Raw genomic sequence first — 19,437 nt, 5'->3', positions numbered from 1 at the left:
CCACGAATCTGGACCTGCCCTTGACGCGCTCAGGGACTCGGTCTCGACTACCCCGATCAACACATTAAGCGAGTTTTCCGCTATGAAGTACGGGATCTCAGCATCCTGGTTCAGACGATGGGACGATCCAGGTTCATATTCTACCTGTGGCTCAGCTTCGGCTAAGCCTCTTCTTCTCCACAGACATGAGGCTGAGTTCGTTGTAGGCAGCCAGCTGTCGTGTTAGCTGTCTACATACAGCACGCAATGCTGCAATGCAGTCCTGCGACCATTGACTTTGCCTTTTTCACCAACAGCCTCTAGACATATTGCTATTCGAGAACCAGGATGGAACGATATAGCATTCCCACATACCAAACAGAGCCATTGGACAGGAGTAGAAGAGAGATCCGGCTGCTGCATCTTCACCCACGAACCACCGATCACGTAACGGCTACGTTGAGCGTAGCAGATCTCGAGAGCGCTGCTGAGACTTACTCATGCGTTTCCTATGTGTGGGGAAATCCGAACGAAACGGTAGCAATCGAAGTAGACGGGCATGAGATGCAGATCACGCTCAACCTGTTTGACTTTCTGCATCACATCAGAGATCCTAATGATATCCTCATCCTTTGGGTGGATGCTATCTGCATAAACCAAAACGATCTGGAAGAAAAGTCCCACCAAGTGGCGATGATGGGAGACATCTACTTTGGATGTTCAGTCGTGCACGCTTGGTTGGGCACGCCCTCGTCGGAGATGGTACTGGAGATTAATCCATTCGCAACGTTCGAACATATTGCGGATGGAAAGCATTGGCATGATCTTCCGGGCGTTCTTGAAGAGGGGGATGACGAGGGAGCACCAAGTGATGTGTTCGTTGATCAAATGGCTGCGTTTCACCTAATTGCTGACAGTGCATGGTGGACGCGATCATGGACTGTTCAAGAGATCATACTACCCACATCCGGTATTTTGTGGTATGGATCACATAGCATGACCTGGGATCGCTTTGCGCTAGTTTTCGAAAGAGCAAACGCCGCATACGTTCATTGCTGCGCACAAGGTACGGAGGCGACGAAACATTGGGGCCCGAAAATGGATAAGTTCAACCGATTCATGTCCAGCATTGCGATCATCGATAAATTGCGACGATATCGACAACAGACGATCGAACAAGTAGTCGACGTCCTGTCCAGCAACGAACAACCACCATCGTTTCACAACATCTTACTTTCCTTCTCAGGCCGACAATGTAAAGATCCCCGCGATAAGATTTTCTCTGTCCTCGGTTTGGCACCCGCGCGGATGTTTGATGCATACACACCCAACTACCAACAACCATTGACGGATTGCTTCACAGACGTCTATCGAAGAATGTTGGAGTACGATAACGATACTTCGAGAGTCTTGTTGGGTAGAGGGTTTGGACCATATAATAAAGGCTTGCCATCTTGGGCCCGTGACCTCTCCAAGCAACATGACGGGCAAGATTGGGAGGAGACCAGAGCGCGGCTTTCTAGCTTATATAATTGTTCCGCAGGGTCGTCGAACACAGTCACCGTGAAAGATGGCAGAGAGCTTCACACCAAAGCTAGAAAGGCCGACACCATCCGGGTTGTAAGCAAATCACACCGACTACAGAAATCTGGTGTGGCTTCACAAATTATAGCCATGCTACAGTCGTATGAGTTGGCGTCGGAAACTTTGACCTACACCGAGGAGGCGCATCTAAACAAAGCATTCATGCGGACTATCTGTGCAACAATCACACAAGACGTGGAAGACAGTGGGCAATGGAGGAGATGCGAAGACGATGACCTGCCCAGCCCCGAATCTTGGCTCAACCTTCTGACAGGAGAAGGTTACACGTTGCCTTACACGTTCACATCAGCAATGTTGTTGGCCACGGAAAATCGTTGCTTATTCATTACAGAAGCGGGAAACCTCGGAATGTGCTACCCTGGGACGAAACCTGGAGACGAAGTTTGGGCCTTGCTAGGTATGAATGTGCCCTTCGTGCTGCGAAAAGCAAGTAAAGGGCATCGGCTCGAGAGCGCATATCACTTGATGGGGGACTGTTTCCTGCTTGATCAAATGGATGGGGAGATCATGCAGAACGGTGAAGAGACAAAGTCGATAGTTCTGGTTTAACTCGCGATTGAGGAACGGTCGGTACATGATTCGAGGCAGCGGTGTATGAAATAGATGCAGAAATCCAAGAAAACTCCTCACGTGAGATTCTATATGCACAAACGTGGTCTGTCGATAGGAGAAACCCTTACGAATCCAATTTCATTCAAGTACCACTTAAAAACTGATTGCAGAGATGTGACGCGTCATGCATGATTCGAAGTACGGATCTCGCAGTCAAAAGTTGAAGACTTGAGTTCCATAAACGTGGTTCGTATCGTTTATCTGACCGATTTTAGAGTTGTAGTTATTGATTGACATGTTTCGGTTGTCCTGTTCAGATAATCAATCGTCGACCTAAGGAGTGCAGTGGTGGAATCAAAAACTGACCTTTGAGAGCAAGGCGTCGACTAAGGCTTCATTGAGGTCCTTGTCCTGTTGTGCAGTGACTTCTTTGAGAGCAGGAACACAGTCCTTAGAGCCGATGGCGGAAGCTTCTGCTCTGCACAGCCTGCGCTGCTCTTCGCGTGATGCAGGAAAGCATTCCACAAGACCATTGACAAGATCTGTCACGTGTTCGAGCAACTCCTTGAAGCGTTTCCTCTCATACAGTGCCCATTGCACTTTCGGTCGCAAAGGCGTGCTATTTTGACGCTTGATGGACATAGCGCGCATCTTCTCGTGTAACGATTGGCCCGAGGCCTCCAGGTTTGTAGCCACGTCAAGGACCGTAAGATCCCCGTCGGTCTCCCCCATACGGCTTTGGTATTTCTTGGACTTACTCTCCATTTTTGCGAAGAGGTCCATTATTTGCCCTAGCACATTTCCAGCTTTTTCAATATCCTCCGGCGGCCCTGTCGCTAGTCTGATTGCATGGGTATTGCTCAAGTCACCATCCAAACCAACAGACTTGCCCCAACGTGAAAGTCGCAGCCGTAGAATATCTAACTTGAGCAGGCTGACTTGGAAATCCGTACCGAAAGCGCTACCGAGCTGGACGTATTCGAAGCAGTCTACGGCGTTGTTGAAGAGACCAGCCAAGGCGACGATGCCAACAGCAAGACCAGCAGGCTCCATAGTATCTGATTAGACGATGGTAATGATGACAGAGAAAAAAAATCACACGATGATCTTTTGCAGTCCCGTTAGAAAGCGGCGCGGCTGGGTTTTTCATTTCCTGTGTTCACGCGAGGCTGAAACGCTGCCCGCAGCCTGTTGCTGCATGATCCTTCGGCCCCTTGGAGGTCTGCCTCGCGAAGCACCTGTCCAACTGCTCAAGCTCTACCGTCCGTTCAATGTGTTCCCGAGCTGAGACAGAGTCGTACTACCTGCTTGTATCGCCCTGTTTTGCCTTTGGTCTGTCGCTTTTGTTCGTCCTGGCTGCTCGGTGGGCATGAACGCGCGCGCGACCGGCCAGACTATTGGCTTCAACAACGAGGGTGGGAGGATCGCTATCCAGGCGGCGGAGTATCATGTCCACGGAGACAACATCGTAAAGTATGCAACATTACTTCGTACCGAGATTGGCGGTCGCTAACAAAGCTGTAGTCAAGCACAAGAAGGTGATCTGGAGAAGCTACCGTACGCCGCCGAAGCGCCGTTCAACGCGTATAATCGGCAGCACGACCCGGAATGCCTTCCATCCACGCGAACCGCGCTCCTAGACGACATATACGCCTGGACCGATGGACTTGACGAGCGATGTGTCTACTGGCTAAACGGTCTAGCCGGTACCGGAAAGTCAACAGTTGCGCGGACCGTAGCTCGTAGACACTATGAGCGGAGAAGCCTAGGAGCCAGTTTCTTCTTTGCCAGAGGCGGCGGCGACCTTGGTCATGCGCGCAAATTCGTAACAAGCATTGCCGTTCAGCTTGCATACAATGTTCCGGTATCTCGGCAGCACATATGTGATGCAATTGCAGAGCGCCCTGATATTTCGGATTCCACGTTGCGCGACCAGTGGCAGCAACTCGTCCTTCGTCCGTTATCCGCGCTCAACACTTTGGGCAACATCACTGCTCTAGTCCTTGTCATCGATGCGCTGGATGAGTGCGATGACGATGACGATATTCAGGTAATCATTGGATTGTTGGCTGAAGCGCAGCTACTGAGCGGACCGAAAATGCGGGTATTCTTGACGAGCAGGCCTGAAGTAGCGATCCGGCACAGCTTCTACGATGTGCCAGATGCATCACATCAGTGTTTTGTGTTGCACCACATCGCATCCTCTGTTGTCGATGCTGATATAGAGCTCTTCTTGAAGCACAATCTCGCGATCACTGGTCGAGAACAGCGCCTGCCTGCTGACTGGCCCGGCTCAGAGATCATTGCGAAGATGGTGCAAAGGGCCAGTGGTCTCTTCATCTGGGCTGCAACTGCCCACAAATTCATCCGTCTAGGGGGAAGACGCTTTGCTGCGAGAAGATTGGAATCAATAATCAAGGATGACTGTGATCCACAAGCCGAACCCGAGAAGCACCTCGATACCATATATACTACCATCCTAAGAAACTCAATCCGGCCGGAGTATACAGCTGAAGAGAAAGAAGAGCATTGCGAGATGTTGAGACACATTCTTGGAAGTTTGGTAGTGATGAAATCGCCTCTCACCGCCCGATCCTTGGGCGGGCTACTAGACATGACAGAAGAAAATATTCGGTCCACTTTGGAAGACTTGCATGCGATTCTGGATGTGCCAGCAGACGACATGCGGCCACTTCGCATTCATCACCCTTCGTTACGCGATTTCCTGCTGGATAGAAGCCGATGTACCGATGCCGATTTTTGGGTAGACGAAGCACAAATTCATACTGCGTTAGCATCGCGGTGCATGATACTGATAGAGTACTTCTTCGAGAACGATGATGGTAGCAAAAGAAAACTCGTATCAAAGAGGTATGAGGACTTGACTTCAAGGAGAACAATGATGATGGTGGTATTCGAACTCATGGCAGATTGTCACGAGGAAGAAGCAAACAGTTACGAGCAGCGGGCAAAGGACATACTAGAGGTCTACGAGCAGGAGACAGAGCAATTTGGGAAGGACGTAAAGGGTTTCGAAGAAACGGCAAATAGTTACGAGGAATCAACAAACAGTCACGAGAAATCAACAGACAGTCACGAGGAATCAACAAACAGTCTCGAGAACTTATCAGACCTTTACAACAATTTACTACAACTTTGCGACCAGGAGGAAAAGCAATTTAGGAAGGATAGAGATGCTATCGAGGAGTTAGTAAAAAGACACAGGTCTATAAAGACTGTAAAGAGTATAGAGACAGCAGAACTTGTGAAGAGTATAAAGGAGACGGGAGAGAATTATTATAAATCTCGAGCGAGCAAGCAAAGGAAACTGGCAAGCTTGGCAAGAGGTCTCGCAGGCTTGGCAAGAGGTCTCAGAGATGAACAAGCCATCGTAAGCCGTCTAAGAGGTGAAGCAAGTAATGGACTGAAAATGGCCAATTTCAAGTCGGCTGTACAACATGTGTCCAAGTTCATTCGTATGCCGAAGGGACACGGAGGCATTAGATTGGATAGTCAAGGGAGACTTGGAGAGTGCGACGAAGCGTTCGACTTTACGGAGCTCTATTACGCAGGTTGTAACTGGGCTCGTCACCTCGAACGAAGTGAGTTGAAGGTTGTTGACGGTGGACAAGCTCATACATTTTTCACAGAGTATGTTGATGACTGGGCAATGATGCTGGTCATCTGTTCGGAAGCCGCTTCATGTTTGAGCAATATACTGTGTCTCCTACACTGTATTTCTGTAAGTTGGCCACACGTTGTCCATCTCAGGATACTGATTATACTCAGAAGGAAGACAGTCCCCAGTTGCTCGATCTAGTTACCAAGAAGACTCTAGAATACTGTCGCTCTATGACCAGCTTCAGCGACCTTCTCGAAGACCTTCACTAGCTACAGAGCAAGATGAAGGAGTAGATTGATAGATTGATTGCAAGTTTTGGATATCTTATACCAAACCAGCTGAGAAGATATATGCCCAACCACCGGTGGATGGCAGGGGGTATCGTAGACCAAAAAACAAGAACAAAATCCAACCCAACAGCAAGACGAGAACAAAGACATGCTCACAAAAAAAATCGCAATCTAGCGCCAAAGTGATAGACAGATATGCCACCCGTTTCCAAAGTCCCCACCCCAAACAACCAACCGACCACATCCACATTATAAGTATATCCGCAGGGTCATCGTCTCGTGATCGAATCGCGTCCATCGTCTCATCTCCTAGCATCACTTTCCCTCCTATTACTCGGGGCAACACTGCTCTCTCTCCTATTACTCGGTGCAATACTGCTCGCCGCAATACTAACAACATCGCTCATGCTATCCTGATCCCTCTGGTAGCTATACTGCATACCCTCGCCAGGGCCCTTGAACCCGTTGTCCCAAGCGGAAATGCGCGAAAGAAGCCTAAACACCCATTAAAACGATTCTTAAGCACACAGCAAAGTGTGCGCAGTTATATGCGGAATGGTGAGCGCTCACCGATCGTCTGGCGGCCCGTAGTATTCTTCGGGAATGAGCTCGTAGTCGCCTTCGACGGGGAGGTAGAAGGCGGAGACGGCGATGCCGACGGAAGTCAGGAAGAGGATGGTCCAGCTGGCGGTGCAGAGAGACCACGAGAGGTCAAGGTGCCAGCCCTTCCAGAAGCGGTCGTCGTTGTCGAAGAGGAATGCCTGGAGGTGTTAGTACTGCGCATTGCTTTGCTTCTGCGATATGGACCCTGCAGCACGCAGGGACAACGTACCACTATGGCCATGCCGGCGCACTGGACGATGGCGCTGAAGGAAAGTACGCCAACGGCCACCTGCCAGCCTGCGGCCCTGCGTTGCACCCCACCAGAGATGATGACAATGAAGGATACGATGGCGCATAGCTCAACGACGACGCCAAAAGATGTCAGGAAACCGACGGTCCTCCACATATTGCAGAAGGACGGGTCCTTTGTGCAGTCGCTCATCTTGGGAAAGGGAACGCAGGTGCCTGTGACGGCGGAGCAGCGACTGTGCAGGCCGTACGAGTATTCGCGCTCGCCGTTGGGACTGTAGCTGACCCATCGCGGCATAGAGATACTGGCGATGGTCATGATGGTGCCTGCCTAGTCAGTCGCTACTTCCTCTTTCAAGTGTTGTCGTCTCTTACAGGCCAGTGTGAGGATGAGCCCCACACCATATACAATTCTACGCGTCATGGCGAATGTATCAACAGTGTATCTCTAGAGGTAAGATGTCGAGGTGAGGAAGAAACAAGTCCGAATTTCTTGTCGGATCGGTGGCGCAATGCGAGGAGCTGCGGGGTTTTTGATACGGAGGGATGCGCGATTAGGTGTGAGGCGTGCAGCGTGCAGCGTGCAGGCGAGAGGCTCTAGGCGGCGGTACAAAGGGTTGCAGGCGTGCAGGCGTTCTCTGCGGAGGCGCCACCAGCGGATCGACGCAGAAGGCAAGGAGATGCGATCACAAGTAAACCTTCTGACAGGTGACAGTGTTTTTGAGGGGAGACGCGGGGAGCGGATTGAGCCGGGGCTACAAGTCGGTCAGGTCAGGACACCATGGGCGTGATGATGGAGGGTGTGAAAAACGCTGCTCTCCCGTCTCAAGTCGCGCTAGGAGGGGAGGTGCACTCAATGACGACAAGGGTGAGCTCGGACGCCTTTCCCCACGCATACGCGCGAAGACCACCCTGGGGCTTTCACCGCTAGGAATACTTTCTCTACCTACTGATAGCGCACCGCGCCTTGTGGGTATTGATAGCCTCGCTATGTTTGTACCTTCTCATTTGGTGTTTATGCATCATACTACAAACATCACCCCTCAACACACGACCACACAGTAATTGTTGGGGCATGCGGGTGCAGACTGTGTGTATCGCATTTGAGAATAGCGGTGTCAAATCCCATGTTGTGCTTTGCGCCGCCCTCCGATCGCCGATCATGTCGTGATAGATTCTGCCATGATCCTAGGCCCTGTTACTTCCTTGGAAGTTAACTTACATCTTTTGCCAGTCTGGGCAAGTCAAGTTTTGGAGACTTCCGAATCTTTGCATGTCACAAGTTCGAGGCATTTTTTCGAGATTATCGAGAGCGATTTGCATACACTGATAAGGCTATGGTCACGCACACTAGCCACACCTACCGATCAGCACCGGCAATGCGAACACGTGGGGTGGTAACTCGCGTGGTAGATTGTGGTATAAACCACGCACAGCTACAACAAAGTCTATCTTAGTCTGCTCACCGCTCTAAACTTCAAGACTGATGTTGCTATGAAGCTACTGTCGCTAGCATAGGTGTACCCCAGACGTGATAAGAGGCGCTGGGCATGGAAGCCGGCAAGGACCTAGTGGATGCACTCCGCACTGCAACTGCAGCAGCTACCGATATTGGCCTGCGACTGTAATTGGGCGGTAGGTGTTAGGTGGCGCATGTCTCGCATGGAGGGGAGACGCTTTGATAACGATGCACGTCGTCGACGGCAATTGGACGGCCCGCCAACCCAAGGCTAGAACGTCTAAACCCTAAAGTATCGGGCCCCGACTTTCTGTAGAGTCAAGTAGAAGTATATATAGTACAGACAATGAACACCAAAGGGAATGGGCTCTAGAAGACAACGTCCTCAGGTTCGCGCTCAGGCTGTGCCTTGGGTTTCTGCAGCATCTCGTAGCAGAGTATCGATGCTGCGACACTGACGTTCAAACTGTCGACCCCAACCTCGTTGGACTCGCGGCCATGAGGAATACCGACTTTGTAACGCGCCAGATTGACTAAACTGGTCTTCAACCCCGTGCCCTCTGCGCCCATCATGAGAATTGTAGGGTGCTCTGCAACAGGGCTGTGGTCAGCAGGAAGTCGTTTTCTCGTGTGCGAGATACTGTAAACGACTTTGTTGGCCCCGGCTTCCATAGAATCAACAGTTGACGAGGCAAATGAGGGTGGAGGTGGAACAGCGTCGCTCGCATATATACACCAGCCTGCGTTTGCACTCTTCTTCAGGAAATCATTCGAGTCTCCGACTTTAAAAAGCGGAATAGCTTCGGCGGCGCCGGCGGAAGCCTTCACTGCGATGTGACTCCAATTTGCAGTGTGATGGGTCGGCGTGATGATGGCGTCCGCACCTAGGACATAGGCCGAACGAGCAATAGCCCCAAGGTTGCCTTCATCGACCTGTTGGTGTTAGTCAATCATCTGGTGTGCGGATCATCTTACTCACCACGCCATCAACGTAGAGAATCAGTGGATGCCTCCATCCTCCGGACTTGTAAGAGTACAACTCTTGCTTGCCATTGACAAGCACATCTTCTGCACTTTGACTATCGAGTGCAACGCTAAAGCTCTCGTCTTCCATAGATACCGTCTTTAGCTCAGTGATGGGCGGGACAGGCAGAGGCGATGCCTCGAGTATCACACCGTTGTGTGGTCGACCACTACTAGCTTTGTCTAAAGCGCGCATGTACTCGTCTCCGACTTCATGCGTGATCGAGAAGAGCTTCTGAGCTCTGATACGAGACATAAGACCATCTCGACTCGCACCTCGTGAATGCACATAGAGATTGTAGAATTTGCGTCGGTTCGCTTTCATCGCAGAGACGACGCTGTTATATCCGTATATGAATTCGGATGCGGCTGTGGTGTAGGGTAGTGATTCTGGTCCACGGACTGAAGCCTTCTGGGGTTCCGTCTCGCCTCTTGCTCCTGGTCTAGTATCAGACGACGCCCGTCCGTATCCTTCTCTTCTAGCGCCTTTTGAGTCTGGTCTTTGGTTGAATCGTGGCCGATCATCCCTTAAATCTCGAGTACGCGGAACATGAGAGCTTGAATCCTCGTCTATTCTGTCTGCTCGTGTATCACGGCGATCGTTTGTCCATGGACGACGTGGTCTGTTGTCGCTGCCCTGCTCCTGCGGTGCCACTTTGCGATCAAAAGACCGAAACCTGGTCTCTTCTTGAGGACGGTCCCGCCACGTATCTCCGCTTCTAGTGTGTGCATCTGGAGATTTGCGGAACCTACTCGGCGCATCGTTGTCGCGGGGTCGCGATGGCCCTATGCGTCCGAACCTGCTACTGCGAGGTGATGCACGCGGTCTGTCATTGGAAGCTGGTTCCGGATCTTCGCGAGGAGCACCAAATCTCTCGAACCTTGCCTCGCGGCGGGTCTTCACCGGTCCGTCACCCTCATCGTTGTGGCCGGTTCGTGTCCGTGGTCTGAAGGGTCTGTCTGATCCACCCTGCCTGCCCCGCTCGATGGCAGCAGTGATGGATTTGTAGCGGAGGAAGGTGCGAGGGACGACCAATTGATGAGACCGCAGTAGCGTGCTACTAGTCAGGCAGGAATAAACCATAACAGAGTCAACTTGGACGTCTTTGTGGTTTTGACTGTGTCATCAGTGCAGAAGCGATGCGACGAAAAGTTCCACATTGCCAAGCCAGGCGTTCGCACTAAGAATAAGCGCAGAACGCGAAGTCACGCGTTTGGCGTTCATCATTCACCGAGACGCGACGGAAACTACGGGTGCAGCACCGCCCACGCGCACCCCATCTCCACCCGTACCCTTCAATCTCTACGTCAGAATTCCGCCCATTAAACCTTCCAGTCGACTAATCGAGCCGCTTACCTGCACTTTTACGAAATTCCAGCGAATAGTTTACCGGATGCTGTCCTGAACTTACTGTGCCTTTCCGCTTAAGGGAGCCCCTCTGCGCCAAAAACTACGTACCGCAAATCGCCATTATGAGTAGCGACGAGGACGGCGCAGCGCTCATGGCAGCATTCAAGAAGAAGCTGGCTGGGCGCAACACGAGTGCTCCCCAAGCAGCACCTCTGGGGGAAGCATCTGATTCCCCAGCCACCATCTCTCTACAAGACGACACGAATGATGATCTGGAATTTTTACGTATCGAAATCCCGCCTCGCAAACGAAGACTTTTGTGTGTTCGCATACCCCAGAAACAAATTAGAAAGGCCGAGTACAAGTACTATGAGCCCCAGGATGAGGTGGAAAAGGTCCTTCAGGAGGCCTCTGTTGGAAAGAAGGGCGGAATGATGTATAAGATCAAGCTGTTCGGCAGTGATCGCGTCAAGCAGGTGAGTTTCCATCTATCACTCTATCACTGGTAAAGGCAGCAGGAGCGACGAATGCAGCGGGGTTACTATATAACAGGCGACTTGGGTCCTTTTTTCTCTTACGAACCTCTGTTCTTGAATATATACTAAGTGTCTGTAGGTTACCTTCGAAGAGCTCCTTGATTTCCGTGGTGGTCCTGAGGCACTGCAATCGTTCCAACCACACAACGATTCGAGCGACGACGCTGACATGAGGCTTCGCAACCAGAACACTAGGGTGGATGTTGAGGGGTTTGTCGATATAACAAGTTTCCCCATATCATCGTCCGAGGACGACGAGCAAGACGAGCTTGCCTCTGACACATCAGGACGCCCACGACGCCGCCCACAGAGGACAGGACGTGGAAGTCGACGAGGAAAGCCATCGAGAGATCGCTCAGAGATCAGTGATCTGATCGCACTCTCTACGAGTGAGGAGGACGAAGACTCTGATGACGGCGACCGGAAGGGCAAAGGCAGACCGCGCAAGGGTATACAGCAGCCCACACGACGCTCAACACGACAACCAATACGAACGAGGAACAATAACGACGATGACGACGAACAGGAGGAGGACGATACCGATGACTCCAGTGCCTCAGATATTCTCCGGTCAGACGTACTTCCTGGTCGCAAGCGCAAGAGACAGTCTCTACGTGCAGCAAAGCCTGAGAAGATCCCTCGAGCGGGCGTCCGACAGTCTGATCGAGCAACACGTGCTACCAACAACATGCAGGAGGCGGATATGAACGACATATACCGGTCAGACACCGCGCCCAAAGCCGTGGCTCAGAAGGTCTCTGTTGTCCGCGAAGTGTTCCCGAAGCTCCCACGGAGCGACCCTTTCCGTGCGCGACATGCAGAGGGTTGCGAAGTCTGCTTCGATGGACCCAACGTAGCACCTCTGGTGTACTGTCAAGGTTGCTCTCTAGCATACCACAAGAATTGCTTGGGTAATCGATCTACTCGCGATCATTTAGTCACCAAGGTTAGCGATGAGCAGTTTGTCCTGCAGTGTAAGAGGTGCATTGGCTTCTATAAGAAGAAGGACGCGACCGCTCCCGATTTATCCAGATGTCAAGACTGCGCTGTTTCTGGGGTTTCGTGCCGACCCTTCAGGCGCCGCAAGACTACACAGCAAGAGATGAAGGAGCGCGAAGAGAATGATGGCTATGATCCTGTCGTCGACGTTCCTTCTGAGCTTCTTAACGACCGTAACAATGTGTTGTTTCGCTGCACAAAGTGCTCTCGCGCCTGGCATTATCACCACCTACCACCTATCTCGCAGTATGCTATGGACGTCAATCGTGACGACGAAGAGATAGCAGATGAGCGATTCCGCGAGTACTCTGGTAAATGGATGTGCAAGGAGTGCGACGAGACCATTAATCAAAAGGTTGGCGGCATCATTGCCTGGCGGCCATCGGATGTCGAGACTTATCGACCAGGAACCCCATGTGAGTTGATTTGTGAAGACGACAAGCAGTATCTTATCAAATGGGAGAACGAGTCCTACTTCCGGGCGTCATGGCACTCCGGAGCCTGGACTTGGGGCGTGACAGCTGGAGTCCAACGCAAGGCTTTCTTTAAGCGTGAGGACGGACCAAAGATGCGAACTGAAGACGCCATTCCCGAAGAGTACCTTCGCATCGACATTGTCCTTGACATCAAGTACACAAGCTATGTTGAGGTTCGCAGCGAGGAGATCGACAAAGCCCGTATAAAAGAAGTTGATAAGGCGCTTATCAAGTACAAGGGTTTGGGCTATGAGGACACTGTCTGGGAGAGTGTGCCTACTCCAGAAGACGGTGATAGGTGGCTAGACTTTGTCACTGCTTACAACGACTGGGTTGCCGGTCGCTACGTCAAGATCCCCAAGCAGGGTCCCCTCAAAGGACGGATTGAGAAAGCTCGAAGCACACCATTCGCTAAGCTTGAGCGAGAGAAACAACCTGATAATCTAGTTGGTGGTGAGCTGATGAAATACCAGCTGGACGGTCTGAACTGGCTCTACTACAAATGGTACGATCAGAAGAACGCCATCCTTGCAGACGAGATGGGCCTGGGAAAGACGATCCAAGTCATCGCCTTCATGGCAACCCTTATCCAGGAGCATAACTGCTTCCCGTTCTTGATTGTAGTGCCCAACTCGACATGTGCCAACTGGCGCCGGGAGATCAAGCAATGGGCACCTTCTCTTCGCGTAGTCGCCTACTTTGGATCTGCCAAAGCTCGCGAGATGGCTTACAAGTACGAGATGTACCCCGAGAATACAAAGGACCTACGATGCCACATTGTTGTAACTTCATACGAAGCGGCGGCCGACGATAACTGCAGGAGATTTTTTAGAGGTGTCAGCTGGGCCGGTCTCGTCATCGATGAAGGCCAGCGTCTGAAGAACGACAAGAGTCAGTTGTACACAGCCCTCACAGCAGTACGCGCGCCATTCCGACTGCTGTTGACTGGCACGCCACTACAAAACAATGCTAGAGAGCTCTTCAACTTGCTGCACTTCCTGGACGACACTATCAATGCCGAGCAACTTGAGGAACAGTACGCTGAGATGACAGCGGAAAACATTCGGGAACTTCATGATCAGATCCGACCTTTCATCCTGCGACGTACGAAGGCCAAGGTGCTGACCTTCCTTCCGCCTCTGGGTCAGATCATTCTTCCAATCTCCATGAGCCACTTGCAGAAGCAAGTCTACAAATCAATTTTATCGAAGAGCCCAGAGCTTCTCAAGGCTCTTTTCACCTCCGATAAGCAGTTGAAACAGCAGGAGCGTGCAAACTTGAGTAACATCCTCATGCAACTGCGCAAGTGTCTGTGCCATCCGTTCGTCTACAGTCGGGAAATTGAAGAGAGGAGCGACGTTGCTGCCGTCTCTCATCGCAACCTTGTCGAAGCTTCTGCCAAGCTCACTCTTCTTGAGACTCTTCTCCCAAAGCTTCAAGAACGTGGTCATCGCGTGCTCATATTCAGCCAGTTTCTCGACATGCTTAACATCATCGAAGACTTCTTGGACGGCATGCAGCTCCCGTATCAGCGTCTAGACGGCACGATGGGCTCGCTTGAGAAGCAGAAGCGTATTGACCAGTTCAACGCGCCCGACTCGTCGCTATTCGCCTTCCTCCTCTCCACCCGCGCTGGTGGTGTTGGTATCAATCTAGCAACTGCCGACACTGTCATCATCCTAGATCCTGACTGGAACCCTCATCAAGATCTCCAAGCTATTGCTAGGGCTCATCGAATCGGTCAGAAGAAGAAGGTGCTGTGTCTTCAGTTAGCAACTCGAGCATCTGTAGAGGAGAAGATCATGCAGATGGGCAAGAAGAAGATGGCTCTTGACAAAGTTGTTGTACAGGATCTGGACAAGGAAGATCCGGAGGATGAGGATGTTGAGTCCATACTCAAATATGGCGCGGCAGAACTCTTCAAGGATGATGACGCAGATAACGACATTCGATATGACGATGCCTCTATCGACAAACTACTCGACCGTAGCCAGATCGAAAACACCCAAACTGGTGACGATGACTCTGCAGAATCTCAATTTGGCTTCGCCCGTATATGGGTTAATGAGAAGGGCGGCTTGCAAGATGACTTCGATATCGCGGATGAAGAGGTGGCTCCAGATCCAGGTGTCTGGGATAAGATCTTAAAGGAACGACAAGCTGCCGCGGCCGCCGAAGCACTTGCAAAGGCAGAGGCTATGGGTCGGGGACGCCGGACCAAAGCAGTACGTAATACCTCAATCTTGATAAGAACACCTACTGACATCACACAGGCTGTCGATTATGCTACGGAGAAGAGAGATGCTGATGCTGCGTCTGTCGCGGGTACAGATCACTTCGAGGATACTGCCGCACCGCCTTCGCCGATCAAGAAGCCGAGCAGAAAGCGCAAGAACAAGACTGGATCTGAGAGCGATACCGACTTCCAAGCCGAGTCTGAAGATGAAAGCGAGCCCGAGCCAACTTATGACAATGTTGACGCTGCCAAAGAGCTCGGTAGCGGTCACCGTCCCAATACAACAAGTATCGCCAATTCTTCACCCTACAAGCAGAATGGCGCAGGTGCGTCTAAAGTTTCATCTACTCAACAGTCACAATTTCCCGCTGTCACTTTATCTCTCCAGAACACGCCCAAGAAGGGTGGCGCAAGGGCCGTCAGATCGCCGCCGAAGCCATTGAAGGTGTCACCGCTGAAAGACCGTTCGAGAGTTGGACTCGACCTCGGGACGCATCTCAATGGCAACATTCAGACGCAGTCAAACACTTTCTCAGGGCAGGCATCGTCGGCTCGCGGACCATCTGCGTTCATCGATCTTTCATCGCCTCCACCAGAGCCAGCACCAGCACCAGCACCAAAAGCACCAAAAACTAATCAAGCAACAGTCAAACCATTTGCACGCGCTATCATACCCATCCGCAACCCTCTCGAGCCGACATATGGCCCTCCTGGTATTCACATCTGCCCGGCCTGCCATAAAAACCATCCTTCGGGGGCTTGCGAGCTCAAAGCAGCAGGTGTTGAGCACTGCGGTCTCTGCGGCTTAGCACACTACGGCCACTCACGCACATGTCCCCACATCAGATCCGAAACACAAGTCCGAGAGATGCTTGAAGCGCTCAAGAACTCGCCCGAGAAGAAGGAACTGGTTGATGCAGCGATCAAATATCTTCGTGGTGTCAAAGGTACACTGGTACAGCAAAAGAAGAGGGATAGGGAGAAGGCGGCTTTGGCTAAGGGCCAGCCCGTTCCCCCACCTACATACGCAGGCATTGGCCGGCCACCGAAGAATGCGTATTCACGTCCGCATGGTGCTCTGAACGGAAGTATGAATGGTATGAATGGTGCTGGAGGTAGCAGTCCGGCTGTGGGTTCTTCGAACGATGCACCTCGCTTGTACACGCCTTACGGTCCACCAGGACAGATGGAATTTGCGCCAGGTAGTGTTGGTAGTGCTCTTCAGGGTCAGCAGCGCACGATTGCGCAGCAGCAGATGATCCAGCAGATGCAGGGTCAGGGGTTTGATGATCAGCAGGTGGAGAGCGCGTTGACGGGCTTTTTGTTCCAGGGTCAGAGTTGAGTACGCAGTGAGTCGTTGGGATAAGGTGGATTTCCGGTAGTCATTGGTAACTTCTGGTGGGAGGACATGGTGAAGGACAGGAGACGACATTTTTAAAGCATGTGTAGTAGGAATTTCGATACCCATAATGACCACTACAAAATCGTCGATACATTGAATCCATGTGGTAAACTAAAGGTAATCCCTACACTCTATTGGAATATTCACTGAGATAAAGGTATATACCTTCAAGGCGCATACTCAGCTTCTTCCGTTTCCTCGTATTCCTCTCCTTCTACTTCTTCATCGTCTTCCTCAAGCGCCTCCCTGAGACTCTCCACCCAAGCATCATAGTCTTCGTTCGTCTCGTGACCAGCACCCAGCACCCTCCCGTTGGCTTTTCCTTGATCTTCTTTCGCCATAAGTGCTCTCTCAAGCACACCAAATTTGGGCACACCAAACTCATTCTTATATCCAGCCCAAATGCCCTCGTCATCACGAACTAGTCCATTCCTCCAGCTGTAGGCCATCCACTGACGCCAATTTGCGTCCTGCTCCAATACTTTGGGGTTGCCAATTACGACCAAAGCTTCTTTTGCTCGCGTGAGAGCAACGTTCATCTTCCTCTTCTCTCCAATGATACCCACACCCATACTGTTATCCTTCGCCAAAAACCTCTTCCTCGTTCTCGTCGTACATAGTATCACGACGCGTTTTTCGAGGCCTTGGAACGCTTCCAAAGGGCCGATATTCACGTCCCATAGACCTGAACCATTGCCATACTTGGAAGACCGGATCAACGAACGCATTAGTCTGACCTGCGCGGCGAATGGCGACATGATACAGATATCCGGTTGCTTCACGGAAGAAGAGTATATCAAGGTTTGCGCAATATCGCAGGCTATGTTCGCTTCGGAGACGTTGTACCAGCCGCCGCCATCACGTTCAATCTCGTCAGTTCCATCATGCGGGACGAAGAGAACGGGCCACCTACGTCCGCGCCAGATGTCCGATTGCTGGAGTGGTGTGTTTGGTATCACGACCTCGGGAATCAACGTATTTTGGTAAAAGATAGCGCTTGGCACGCTGAGAATTGCAGGGTGGGAACGGTAGTTTCGGATCAGCAATGTGAAGGGTGGGTATGTGATGGGGAGCATCGATCGCTTCAGGACTGGTGGACCAGATGAAGGTTTCACCTTGGACCGCGAGAGAGGGTGGTCATTGTATAGTGGTCGCTTGAAAAGGCGGGCGAATAGCGACATGGTAACTCGGGTATCGCGGGAAGCTGTTCGGGGGCCGAGTTGGTTCTCGTCTCCTGCCATCACGAAGCGTGGTTGAGGTGACTTTTCTGGATACGTGGAAGGTGGACATACAACGCTGATGGCAGGCAGAACGTCGAGTTCAGTGGCTTGAGCTGCTTCGTCTATGAGCAAAGCTGTCCAGTGCAGCGGCGGTGTAGGCATTTTTTCCCTCGGATTGAACGCCGAGATCATAGCCTTCTGCATGGTCCAGAGATCGTTGTTAGTCATCCTTGCTTCTGCCAGTATTGAAGCATCTTGGCAAGAGGCTACCACGACGTCAAAAGCCATAAGGTCCTTGAAAGGCGGTAAAGAAAACATGTCGTTTTCGATATGGCAGTATTGTAACAACTCCCGTGGTACTTCGTTATCAGCTCTTCCGGGTCGGTTGAGACGGAAAAGCTGCTTCCTTGAAAGGTAACTCTTCAGTCTCAAAGCGATTGTATCTGCGGCAGCCTCCGACGGAGCACATATGAGCAGGTGTTTGACTTCTGAAGTCTCCAGCAGCTGCATCGCCGTCTCAACTAGTGTCTTCGTCTTGCCCGTGCCTGGTGGCCCACTGATCAAATATGGAAGAATGCCATACGTGTTATTGCATATACCATTGACGGCATGGGCTTGCTCATAGTTGATGGCTTTATCGTACAGTTCGCGATGCGGAACCTTGCGCAATGTAGTTTGACGTACTCCATGCGATTCTTCAGGAAACAGCATTCGAAGACTCCAGTCATTACGATGATCATCAGATGTAACCTCAGCAGTCTCTCTCTGGAGTGTGGCATACTTCGTGCCGGGCGATTCGCCGAAGTGATTTTCCAGAGATCCAGAAGCATCTGTACGAAGGGCCAGGCTGATATGCTTCAGCTCAGAGCTGAGATGCACCAAAGCTCTTCGCCGACTTTTGATAATGTTGAACTTGAGCGGTATAACAACATTGGCGAACATGGGCATAGGCGGTATGCTAGGATCGGGAAAACCTAGGCCGTCTACTTTGATGTAGACTGTTTCCTGTGCACGGTTGATACCAAACACTGCACCGTCGTGTTGTATGCCCGTCCACGACTTGAAGCTGACTGAAGGATTTCCCTTATACCAGTACTGGTCGTCATTTACGTACACCGGCATGGGCATTATAGCTCCTGTTCCGTCAACATACAGTTGTCGTATCTGTAACACGTCGCCCATCTCGATATGTGGGCTGTCTTCTCTTAGTCCAGGTACCGACAAGCTCCATAGGCCACCAGCTGAAGGCGATTGCTGGAGTGGAACACGATACATTGCGTACGTTTCATTCTGTTCTTCTTTTGCAGCACATTCAATGGCGGCCACTCTGCTAAAGTGCTGGAGGTATATGGACTCATTGAGTGCAGTGGCCGGTCTCAAGGAACCGGCGGCTGATAGACCCAATGACTGTTCAGCCTCCGTGTACGGTGTAGGTATGAAGCTTGTCCCGACAAAGCTGTGCACATACTGTTCAAAATCAATCTGATGCCGAGGAACTGTTGGAATAATGGTCGCCATCCCAGTGTTGATCGATCGTAGAGCTGGAGGAACGAAAGGAGTCGCGTAAACATCATACTCCCATGAATGGTTAACAAAATCACTCTGGGAGGTATCACTTGTTCCGGAAGATCGTAGTATGGCATGTTTCCCTGTTTCAGAAGAGACTTGCGGTTCTGCTACTGTCGAAGTCGAGAACCCCGGGCTGACTGAACTCTTCGTCCTTGGGACAATGTTAGGTACAGCTACAAGTCTTGAGAGGTTATCCTTCACCGTATTACCATGATGAGATTGAGGCATGTTGAAACTTGGAGCCATGTGCAGCCGGAGTCGCGTTT

The 19,437-nt window shown here is 51.3% G+C and overlaps 7 protein-coding genes across 7 annotated transcripts; 3 read left to right on the top strand and 4 right to left on the bottom strand.

The window, feature by feature from the left end:
• The first annotated feature begins 213 nt into the window (after positions 1-213).
• CC77DRAFT_79298 (hypothetical protein) lies at positions 214-2,445 on the top strand. The gene is made up of 2 exons (XM_018533203.1): positions 214-362; positions 460-2,445. The coding sequence occupies exon 2, from the start codon at positions 544-546 to the stop codon at positions 2,131-2,133; it is 1,590 nt and encodes a 529-aa protein (XP_018386163.1). The 5' UTR covers positions 214-362; positions 460-543; the 3' UTR covers positions 2,134-2,445.
• On the bottom strand, positions 2,242-3,451 carry CC77DRAFT_79249 (hypothetical protein). The gene is made up of 2 exons (XM_018533200.1): positions 2,503-3,451; positions 2,242-2,445 (listed from the first exon to the last, which is right to left on the bottom strand). The coding sequence occupies exons 1-2, from the start codon at positions 3,187-3,189 to the stop codon at positions 2,350-2,352; spliced, it is 783 nt and encodes a 260-aa protein (XP_018386162.1). The 5' UTR covers positions 3,190-3,451; the 3' UTR covers positions 2,242-2,349.
• On the top strand, positions 3,348-6,312 carry CC77DRAFT_79340 (hypothetical protein). The gene is made up of 3 exons (XM_018533207.1): positions 3,348-3,609; positions 3,661-5,878; positions 5,929-6,312. The coding sequence occupies exons 1-3, from the start codon at positions 3,506-3,508 to the stop codon at positions 6,025-6,027; spliced, it is 2,421 nt and encodes an 806-aa protein (XP_018386161.1). The 5' UTR covers positions 3,348-3,505; the 3' UTR covers positions 6,028-6,312.
• On the bottom strand, positions 6,029-7,714 carry CC77DRAFT_1020400 (hypothetical protein). Its single transcript, XM_018525039.1, has 4 exons — positions 7,276-7,714; positions 6,881-7,227; positions 6,619-6,809; positions 6,029-6,543 (listed from the first exon to the last, which is right to left on the bottom strand). The coding sequence occupies exons 1-4, from the start codon at positions 7,322-7,324 to the stop codon at positions 6,351-6,353; spliced, it is 780 nt and encodes a 259-aa protein (XP_018386160.1). The 5' UTR covers positions 7,325-7,714; the 3' UTR covers positions 6,029-6,350.
• Positions 7,715-8,728: 1,014 nt separating this feature from the next.
• Positions 8,729-10,466, bottom strand: CC77DRAFT_1031159 (alpha/beta knot; the record flags this gene model as incomplete). The annotated part of the gene is made up of 2 exons (XM_018526640.1): positions 8,729-9,292; positions 9,339-10,466. The coding sequence occupies 2 exons, from the start codon at positions 10,464-10,466 to the stop codon at positions 8,729-8,731; spliced, it is 1,692 nt and encodes a 563-aa protein (XP_018386159.1).
• Positions 10,467-10,621: 155 nt separating this feature from the next.
• CC77DRAFT_1020398 (chromodomain-helicase-DNA-binding protein 4) lies at positions 10,622-16,468 on the top strand. Its single transcript, XM_018525038.1, has 4 exons — positions 10,622-11,209; positions 11,349-14,969; positions 15,018-15,306; positions 15,628-16,468. Exons 1-4 carry the CDS (start codon positions 10,856-10,858, stop codon positions 16,320-16,322), a joined length of 4,959 nt encoding a protein of 1,652 aa, XP_018386158.1. The 5' UTR covers positions 10,622-10,855; the 3' UTR covers positions 16,323-16,468.
• An 81-nt stretch (positions 16,469-16,549) lies between these two features.
• On the bottom strand, positions 16,550-18,544 carry CC77DRAFT_1031145 (P-loop containing nucleoside triphosphate hydrolase protein; the record flags this gene model as incomplete). Its single annotated transcript, XM_018526639.1, has 6 exons — positions 16,550-16,710; positions 16,759-17,083; positions 17,120-17,464; positions 17,498-17,644; positions 17,675-18,285; positions 18,322-18,544. The coding sequence occupies 6 exons, from the start codon at positions 18,542-18,544 to the stop codon at positions 16,550-16,552; spliced, it is 1,812 nt and encodes a 603-aa protein (XP_018386157.1).
• Positions 18,545-19,437: the final 893 nt, after the last annotated feature.

This window comes from Alternaria alternata (assembly GCF_001642055.1).
Source record: "Alternaria alternata strain SRC1lrK2f unplaced genomic scaffold CC77scaffold_10, whole genome shotgun sequence".
NCBI lineage: Eukaryota > Fungi > Ascomycota > Dothideomycetes > Pleosporales > Pleosporaceae > Alternaria > Alternaria alternata.
This window is presented reverse-complemented; position numbering and strand designations above follow the sequence as displayed.